The 10,077-nt window shown below is 36.1% G+C and overlaps 1 protein-coding gene across 1 annotated transcript in view; it reads left to right on the top strand.

Annotated features, from left to right (window-relative positions):
* Positions 1 to 4,443: 4,443 nt before the first annotated feature.
* The window catches only part of CATSPERB (cation channel sperm associated auxiliary subunit beta), a 138,960-nt gene continuing 133,326 nt past the window's right edge, over positions 4,444 to 10,077 (top strand). Inside the window, exons 1-2 of the mRNA XM_024130972.2 lie at positions 4,444 to 4,711; positions 5,036 to 5,114. Of these exons, the coding sequence (XP_023986740.1) occupies positions 4,511 to 4,711; positions 5,036 to 5,114 (280 nt within the window). The 5' untranslated portion in view covers positions 4,444 to 4,510. The remainder of the gene's footprint in view (positions 4,712 to 5,035; positions 5,115 to 10,077) is intronic.

Here is a 10,077-nt window from a genome sequence, read left to right as displayed (position 1 = left end):
ACCAGGGCTCGAACCCACGTCCTCTGCATTGGCAGGTGGGTTCTTAACTGCTGCTCCACCAGGGAAGCCCCAAACACTGCATTTCTGGAAAGCAATTTTCCAACATATACCAAGAATCTTAAATATATTTATATCCTAAAGAAATATTTTTAAATGCAGGGAAAGATTTTTGTTCAGGATTATTCAGTTATACTATTCACAACAGGAAAACACTGGAAACAACTGAATGACTTATGTTTAAATAAATTGTAGTTATTTTAGATATGTAATTGTGAAAAAAATTTTTAAAGTTGAATTACATGAGAAAATGGTCAGAATAACAATGACTGAAAGCTATATACAGAAGGATCCTACATGAAATACATAAATGTGTAGGGAACAGATTGTAGAAATAAGTCAAAGTGTTAATAGTGGTTATATCTGATTGTTGGTTTATGGGTAATTAATTTCTCTATACCTGTTTGTATTTTTCAAGTTTTGCACAATGAGCACTTATAGTCAGAGAAAAATTACAGAAAAAGTCAAAGTCATCCTTCCAATGAGCCCCTTTCCTTGTCCCCAAATTTCCTAACTAGATGCCCTGTGCCTGTCTTGTTTTCCAGGGAGAAGAACATTTTCATTCCACTGTTACAGATAAAAGCTCTGCTATGGGAGCTTTCCTTCAAATCAAAGTGTAATTCAACAGTAACTGACTGAAAGCAGATCCTTACCCTTAATAGGGGAGGAACTGGGTCTTTATGGGGAGAGATATTTTGTTGAGTTTTGCACATTGTTGCAGGTTGAGGAGTAACTTTTTTCTTTCAGTTAGTCACCAGAAAAGGTGAGAGGAAGTTTTTCTTACATGGTCTCTTTAGGAATAGATAACCCAGATACCAGGTATCTTTCATGATATGGCTATAAGCAGATTCTACATGGCCATGTGAAGGGACTTCTGAAGGGAAACATGAATGTAAAGCAGGTTTTATTATCATCATTTAAAAAATTATTTGTTAGCCTCTGTGACCTTGATGACTAGTTAGGGTGCTAAGTAAGAAAGGTTCAGTCACAGCCCACTGGTCAAAGGCAGCCTGAGTGGGTATAATCAACCCCACCAAGGACATTTACACAAGAATGAACCTGAAGAACAGATTGGCATATCATTTGGTCTTACTGATTCCCATGCACAAGTAGCTCATTCCTATCTTTTTGCTTTGTGTATTTACTTTTCTTGCTTACCCTATCAATAAGGTCTTTATTCTTTTAAGTCCCACTCTTCAGGACACTGATGTGAACACAGAAAATTATCTTTGGTGCTCTTTGAAGAGGCAGTTAATTGGAAATTCCAACTGCCTATCCTTTAGATTTTTCTAAGCATGCTTCTGTACTTGGTAGCAGCTGATTGGCTGTTACCAAAGTTTAGTGGACTACTAAACCAGTAAACTGTGAAAACTCAGCTCCCAGTTTTGGATCTTCTTTCTCAGCCTGTATGGAAGAAAGCTTGGGAAAATATAAAAAAGAAAAGTGCAACTGGTTGGGCATCCCACTAAGAGAGAATTACGGTAAGAAATAAGGGCCCTACTATAGTATGAATTTACAGTGTAATCATTCTTCCATGATAATAGAGTAACTACAAATTAACCGGTAGGTTCCTCCTTTGGGACAATCCCCAATATTTATTTGATGCCAGAGAATAGAAAATACCCAGATATATGACCTATATCTGACCGTTACATGAAACTCATAAGCATTAAATGGGAGTAATAAGTGGGGATAATTTGACTGTTAAGGATGCATAGGAGAGTGTGATGAAGATAAAGAAGTTGCTTCAATGTATAAAGATATGGATTCAGAGCTAATATTTATCAAGTGCTTAGTTTGTGTAAAGTAGCTAGCTGTTAGATGTTTTAGTATATTATTCATTTAATTCTCACAACAACCCTGTGAAGTGTTATCCCTATTTTACTAAATAGAAAGTAAACTTGAAGAAGTTAAGTAACTTTCCAAAGATCAAACATCTCAGTGGGCAGAGCTGATCTTAGGCCAAAGTCTGTGCCTTTTCTCTAACCATGAGATAATTGTTGAAAGAAGGTAGTACCAAATTGAGAAAGTCATAATATTGAAGAAGGAGAAGAATGAGACTAATGTATGTATGAAGCAGAATTATGGTGAACAAATTTAGCAGTTTTGGTGAGAGGTCAAATCTACTCAAGTATGTAGTGTGGAATAAGTTTTTAAATTTTCATTTTGTGGCATCTTTGTATGCTGACTAGATCAATTCAATCAGGAGACCTTGGTTCTAAGCCCAACTCTGTAACTAGCTAGTAACGGACTTTGGACATGTTACTTAATGTCTCATATGTCAACTCTAAAATAAAGTACATTTCATCTCTAAATTAAAAAAAATTATATATATATAAGTATATATATAGGCTGTAAATATGAATTTATATATATGGGCTGAATTATTAGAGTAAGGGAACGTGCAGCTAGCACAAAGCCATGGAGAGTTCAAAGATCACTCCTTGGCTGTCTTGCCCGTAAATATGCTCTCTCGGGTTTCCTTTCCTTAATGAAAGCATTTAAAAGCCTTTCAAAGTAAGTTTTTAGTTCTTGACTCAAAGACAGATACAGTCAAATCCACTTAAATGAAATTAGAGATCTTCTTATATTTACTTGAGAGAACTGAATTGGAACGACTTTGAAGGTAACTTATTAAGAGGTCATCCAAACTGGGGTCCTGGAATATAATACATTTCAGACCTTATTTCAGGGATGAGGAAAGCTTTTGGGTTCTAATAATGGTGTTATGTCATTTAATTTGAATGTTTAGCAAAATAATACAAGATTTTCCTGGTAAGGGCACTATTTTCGAAGTTTGTCTCTGGTAACTTCTCCAATTTAATGTTAAATTCATTCTTATACCAAAAATAATATTGAGCATAGCACCATGCAGATGTAATTTTGATGGACCATTTATTTCCTCTTACCTTGTGAAAACAAGTTGTTTTCTTAGATGACTAAAAAAATGCACTTAAAAAACAATTCTCCCCTAACCATGTGATATGGGTGAGGAATTCAAAATCCAACAAATGTTGAGCTTTCTACTGTCAGTTAAATGTATTGAATCAAGCAAATCAATTTTGAGGGAAGAAAAACATCAGTTAAATTTAATTTACTCAGCAGTTGTCAGGAACCCCAAAGGATCTGGATTTTACTCTTCCTATAGCTGGCAAGTCAGTCTGTTACAGTTTCTTGGATGCTGGCAAAAGATACAGACTCCTGGGTCAGAGATGTAGGACTTTATCACTCACAGCAAAAGCAGTAGTCACTGTCAACATGCTGCTCACTCCAGTTCCCCATGTCCCCTTCTTCTCTTCTTCCTCCCACCCTAGTCCCATGGAGTCTCATGCTGTATTAGTTTACTAGGGCTAACAAGGTACCACACACTGAGTGGTTTAAGCAACAGAAATTTATTGTCTCACAGCTCTGGAGTTTAGAAATCTGAGATTATCCCGAACCTGGATTGGGGTCGGTTTCCCTGATGTGCAGCAAAGCCAATCTGACACCGGGTAGTGGTGAAGGAAGGTACGTTTATTGCAGGGAGCCAAGAAAGGAGAATGTGCAGCTAGTACTCAAAAGACCTGAACTCCCTGATGGCTTTCAGGGAAGGGTTTTTAAAGGCACCATTAGGGATGTGGGTTGCAGGGTGCCTGATCAGTTCGTGGACATTCTTCTGATTGATTGTCAGTGAGGTAACCGGGTGATGTTTCCAGAGTCAACATCATCAACTTTTGATCCCAATTGGTCTGGGGTCTACGCGTTTGTGGTCAGCTGTTTCCATCTGGTGGGAGTCTAGTTTCTGTAAAAACAACTTAGGAATGTGCTTCAGACATTGTTATCTATGTCCTTCATGGACGAACTAAAGGTCCTGTGACTCTGCTATATGGCTGATCTTTTGTTTAAATTGTTACCAGTTTACTTTCCTGGCCCAACAGTTATTCTTTATTATTATATGTTCACATTTTCCTAATCATTAACTCTTTAGCCAGCCTTTTGAGACTCGGGAGAAACCTGAAGACTCAGGAGAAACCTCTTTTACTTCAAGAGATGCGGGGCACAGAGAGTCCCGAACGAAGTGAGAGGGTACCAAAGGGTCCTGCTCAGTTTCAGCATCAAGATGTTAGCAGAGCTAGTTCCCTCTGAGAACCACGAGGGAAGGATCTGTTCCAGGCCTCTCTCCTTGGCTTGTAAACAGCTGCCTTCTCCCTGTGTCTTCATATCATCTTCTACCTGTACAAGAGTGTGTCCAAATTTCGCCTTCTTATAAAGACACCAGTTATACCGGATTAGGGCCTACCCTAATGATTTCGTTTTAACTTAATTACTTCTGTAAAGACCCTATCTCCAAATATGACCACATTCTGATATACTGGGGGTTAGGACTTCAGCATATGAATTTGGGAGGGGGGAACAATTCAGCCCATGACATGCTTGCTAACACACATAGTGGTGTGCATTACAGGAGAAGAACATGGAGTTGGGAGATTCACCATGGAAACAAGCCTGTGCTTGTCCAGAGGATGTTACCTCATGCCTCAAGGTTGCTTGCTGCAACCACAACTCTGAGAAAAGGGCCTTGCATTCCTGGCACACAGCAAGGATGTGCAGGGATGCTCCGGACTCACATGGATTGTCTCTCCCAAGAGCAATGCTATCACAGTCTCAGATCAAGGTACAACTGTACCATCCTGAGTCTTTATCAAGTCAGGTTGTGTTTTACACAGATGTAGAATTGATCATGCCTTTGTAACAGTTGCAGAAAACCCTGAGCCACAGCTCTTTAGTTTGCAATAATTATATTTATAAATATATTTAATACCAGTTAAGGAGTAAGTATAGAGCTTAGTCAATTGTTGTCTGCTTTTGTCACATAATGAGAAATATTTTTAATTCAAAGAAGAGATGATTTCTTTACTATGCCATTGTTTATAGCAAAAGGAACTAAAAAATATCTTCAGAGTAATTGAATGGAAATAATTCTTTTTTCTTCCAACAGATGGAATTGCCACTTTTATATGTTATGATTTTACTTTTGAACATTTTTGATTTTTCATCAGGAATAACATATAATAAAGGTAAGTTTCAGACTCTTTTTACTCTCTAAAATAGAGAATATCTTCTCAAGACTTCCCCTTTATATCCCTTCCTCACTAACAGTTAAAATATTTTTCTTTTAGTACTTCTTCTTTACCTTATCTTTCAGTTTTTCCCAGGTATTATCTATTGTACTCTGGTCCAGAGGTTTCTAATAATATCATTGTGTACATCAGGACTTTTCTTTTGTTATAGTATTTCATTACTTATAAGTCATAGAATATTTAAAATTTAAGGAACATTTTATATTTGCAAAACTTGAATTCTTTGGATAGATCTTTTTGATTTTTTCTCCATGAATGGTTGCATGTAGGATGAATTGTAAACTGAATTATAGGCTAATAGACTGAGAATTTTCTGAAATTAATACATGGATTAAATTGCCCAATAGGACTTTCATGGTGTAACACTTTGCAAAAGGAATAAGACAAATCCACCTCCATTTGTGCAGATTGTATAGATTCTGTAGTATCCTGAACTGGATCTACCAGAACATAGTCGATGGTCAAAAAATTGTTGACTGAGTGGATGGAGAGACTCAGGCTCTCTTCTACACATGGGGTGTTGCAGAATTGGGTGAGTTCTGGGATGAACCAGTTCTAGTTCCTATATTCCACTAGAGAATATATTACACAAGTATGGACATAACCAAAGATTGGATAGTCACCGGCAAACTTATGAGATTTCAGAGAAGGGAGAGTGTACTTCCAACTGGGGCAGGGGATGGAGTGAGTCAGAGAAAACACTGTATCAAAGATATCAATCCATATGTGTCCCCCAAATGTCTACATGCATGGGGAAGAGCATCCTACAAAGACAACGTCAGGTAAGTGATGAATAAAGTCATGGAGGTAGGCAACTACAGAACATGACGGGAGCAGTAAATAGTTCATTCTGACTTGAATGAAGGAATAGAAGAGGTAAAATATTTTGGAAAGATAGGAAACTGGCTTATATTATAGAGGTACTTGAATGCCAAGCTAAAGAATTTGGGCTTTACTCTATATTCATTGGAAAGTCATTTAAGATGACTGGGTAGGGGAGTAACATCTCAAAGCTACAGTTTAGGAAGATTAATATGGCAGCATTATGTAAAGTAGATTGGTGGAGGGAAAGTTGGGAGGCAGAGAGAACAGACAAAAGACCATGACAGTAGTTTACACCAGATCTTCAGTCATGAAGTCAGTTTTTTGGTCATGCATTGCATCAGTTGAAAAAAAAAAAAAGTGTAAGCTTGGTTCTCCAATATTTTCTATTTATTTTTAAATTATGTACTTGTACTACTCTACTAATATATTGTGTACCTTGTAAACCTACACAAAAACCAGAAATTAAAAGGGGATGAAAAAGGATGAAATAATCTTTTAAAATTATTATAAAGTATACTGATCAACATCATAAAATTCTTTGAAATTTTAAGATGTTTGATGAGAAAATGTGAGGTAAATATATTTTTAAAAATCTTGGAGTCAAAGTTTATAGAGATTTGAATATCTGGCTTTAATTCAATTAATTTTGGTATTTGACTTTAATTAGCTATTATATTTAAAATATATCTCACAAATTTTTGTATATCTAAATGGGATAAATGCATGTTGGCTTAAAGAATAAATCATGATACTCATTTTTCAATCCCATCTATCAACTTTGTAAAGGTTTTTATTGAAAAAATTTTAGTAAGCTTCCAGCTTTCTGTATGTCAATCAACTTTTTTCCATTTTAAGCATATAGTTCCAAATTTCATTGAAATTCATTTGAAATATTTAAGTCAAGTAAAAAAATTTCCATTTTCAAGTTTCTAAAGTATTGCAGATATGACAGTTATTATAGATGATATATTTATGAGATTTCCAGTAACAAAATCACATATTAATGTAAACATTTCCAGCTGCCTATATTCAAAATGCTCTCTCCACAGCATGCATTTTTAAAGGTATTGAATTTAATGTTCATTGTTCAAATGAACCTTCAGTTTGGAAGGACAGACTAAGTCCTGATTTACTTTTTGAAACTATCTGTCACCATATTCCTGAGAGCCATTTGTCATTTCAAAAAGATAAATGGAAATCAAAAAAGCTGGAGTAGAAATTCTCATATCAGAAAAAATAGACTTTAAAATAAAGACTATTACAAGAGACAAAGAAGGACACTACATAATGATCAAGAGATCAATCCAAGAAGATATGACAATTGTAAACATTTATGCACCCAGCATAGGAGCACCTCAATACATAAGGCAAATGCTAACAGGCATAAAAGGGGAAATCGACAGTAACACAATAATAGTAGGGGACTTTAACACCCCACTTTCACCAATGCAGATCAACCAAAATGAAAATAAATAAGGAAACACAAACTTTAAACGATACATTAAACAAGGTGGACGTAATTGATACTGTAGGACAATCCTTCCAAAAACAACAGAATACACTTTCTTCTGAAGTGCTCATGGAACATTCTCCAGGATAGATCATGTCTTGGGTCACAAATCAAGCCTTGGTAAATTTAAGAAAAATGAAATCGTATCAAGTATCTTTCCTGACCACAATCCTATGAAACTAGATATCAATTACAGGCAAACATCTTTAAAAAATACAGACACATAGAGGCTAAACAATACGCTACTAAATAATCAAGAGATCACTGAAGAAATCAAAAGATACCTAGAAAAAAATGACAATGAAAACACGACGGCCCAAAACCTATGGGATGCAGCAAAAGCAGTTCTAAGAGGGAAGTTTGAGGCCACAACAGTGAGAGGCCCGCGTACTGCAAAAAAAAAAAAAAAATCTTCCAACAAACAAAAACCCAGGACCAGATGGATTCACAGGTGAATTGTATCTAACATTTAGAGAAGAGCTAACACCTATACTTCTCAAACTCTTCCAAAATATAGCAGAGGAGGAACACTCCCAAATTCATTCTACGAGGCCACCATCACCCTGATACCAAAACCAGACAGAGATGTTACAAAAAAAGAAAACTATAGGCCAATATCATGGATGAACATAGATGCAAAACTCCTCAACAAAATAGTAGCAAACAGAATGCAGCAGCACATTAAAAGACTCATACACCATAATCAAGTGGGGTTTATCCCAGGAATGCAAGGATTCTTTAATAATGCAAATCAATCAATGTGATGCACCATATTAACTAATTGAAGGATCAAAACCGTGTGATCATCTCAATAGATGCAGAAAAAGCTTTTGACAAAATTCAACACCCATTTATGATAAAAAATCTCCAGAAAGTAGGAATAGGGGGAACTTACTTCAATATAATAAAGGCCATAAATGACAAACACACAGCCAGCATCGTTCTCAATGGTGAAAAACTGAAACCATTTCCTTTAAGATCAGGCACAAGACAAGTTTGCCCACTCTCACCACTATTATTCAACATAGTTTTGGAAGCCACAACAGTGAGAGGCCCGCGTACTGCAAAAAAAAAAAAAAATCTTCCAACAAACAAAAACCCAGGACCAGATGGATTCACAGGTGAATTGTATCTAACATTTAGAGAAGAGCTAACACCTATACTTCTCAAACTCTTCCAAAATATAGCAGAGGAGGAACACTCCCAAATTCATTCTACGAGGCCACCATCACCCTGATACCAAAACCAGACAGAGATGTTACAAAAAAAGAAAACTATAGGCCAATATCATGGATGAACATAGATGCAAAACTCCTCAACAAAATAGTAGCAAACAGAATGCAGCAGCACATTAAAAGACTCATACACCATAATCAAGTGGGGTTTATCCCAGGAATGCAAGGATTCTTTAATAATGCAAATCAATCAATGTGATGCACCATATTAACTAATTGAAGGATCAAAACCGTGTGATCATCTCAATAGATGCAGAAAAAGCTTTTGACAAAATTCAACACCCATTTATGATAAAAAATCTCCAGAAAGTAGGAATAGGGGGAACTTACTTCAATATAATAAAGGCCATAAATGACAAACACACAGCCAGCATCGTTCTCAATGGTGAAAAACTGAAACCATTTCCTTTAAGATCAGGCACAAGACAAGTTTGCCCACTCTCACCACTATTATTCAACATAGTTTTGGAAGTTTTAGCCACAGCAATCAGAGAAGAAAAAGAAATAGAAGGAATCCAAATCAGAAAAGAAGAAGTAAAACTGTCACTGTTTGAAGATGACATGATACTATACATAGAGAATCCTAAAGATGCCACCAGAAAACTACTAGAGCTAATCAATGAATTCAGTAAAGTAGCAGGATACAAAATTAATGCACAGAAATCTCTTGCATTCCTATACACTAATGATGAAAAATCTGAAAGATAAATTAAGGAAACACTCCCATTTACCACAGCAACAAAAAGAATAAAATATCTAGGAGTAAACCTATCTAAGGAGACAAAAGACGTGTATGCAGAAAACTATAAGACACTGATGAAAGAAATTAAAGATGATATAAACAGATGGAGAGATATACCATGTTCTTGGAAGAATCAACATTGTGGAAATGACTCTACTACCCAAAGCAATCTACAGATTCATTGCAATCCCTATCAAACTACCAATGGCATTTTTCACAGAACTAGAACAAAAAATTGCACAATTTGTATGGAAACACAAAAGACGGCAAATAGCCAAAGCAATCTTGAGAAAGAAAGATGGAGTTGGAGGATTCAGGCTCCCTGACTTCAGACTGTACTACAAAGCTACAGTAATCAAGACAGTATGGGTCTGGCACAAAAACAGAAATATAGATCAATGGAACAGGATAGAAAGCCCAGAGATATACCCACACACCTATGGTCATCTTATTTTTGATAAAGGAGGCAAGAATATACAATGGAGAAAAGACAGCCACTTCAACAAGTGGTGCTGGGAAAACTGAACAGCTACATGTAAAAGAATGAAATTAGAACACTCCCTAACACCATACACAAAAATAAACTCA

This window comes from Physeter macrocephalus, chromosome 11, assembly GCF_002837175.3.
Source record: "Physeter macrocephalus isolate SW-GA chromosome 11, ASM283717v5, whole genome shotgun sequence".
Taxonomy (NCBI): Eukaryota; Metazoa; Chordata; class Mammalia; order Artiodactyla; family Physeteridae; genus Physeter; species Physeter macrocephalus.
This window is presented reverse-complemented; position numbering and strand designations above follow the sequence as displayed.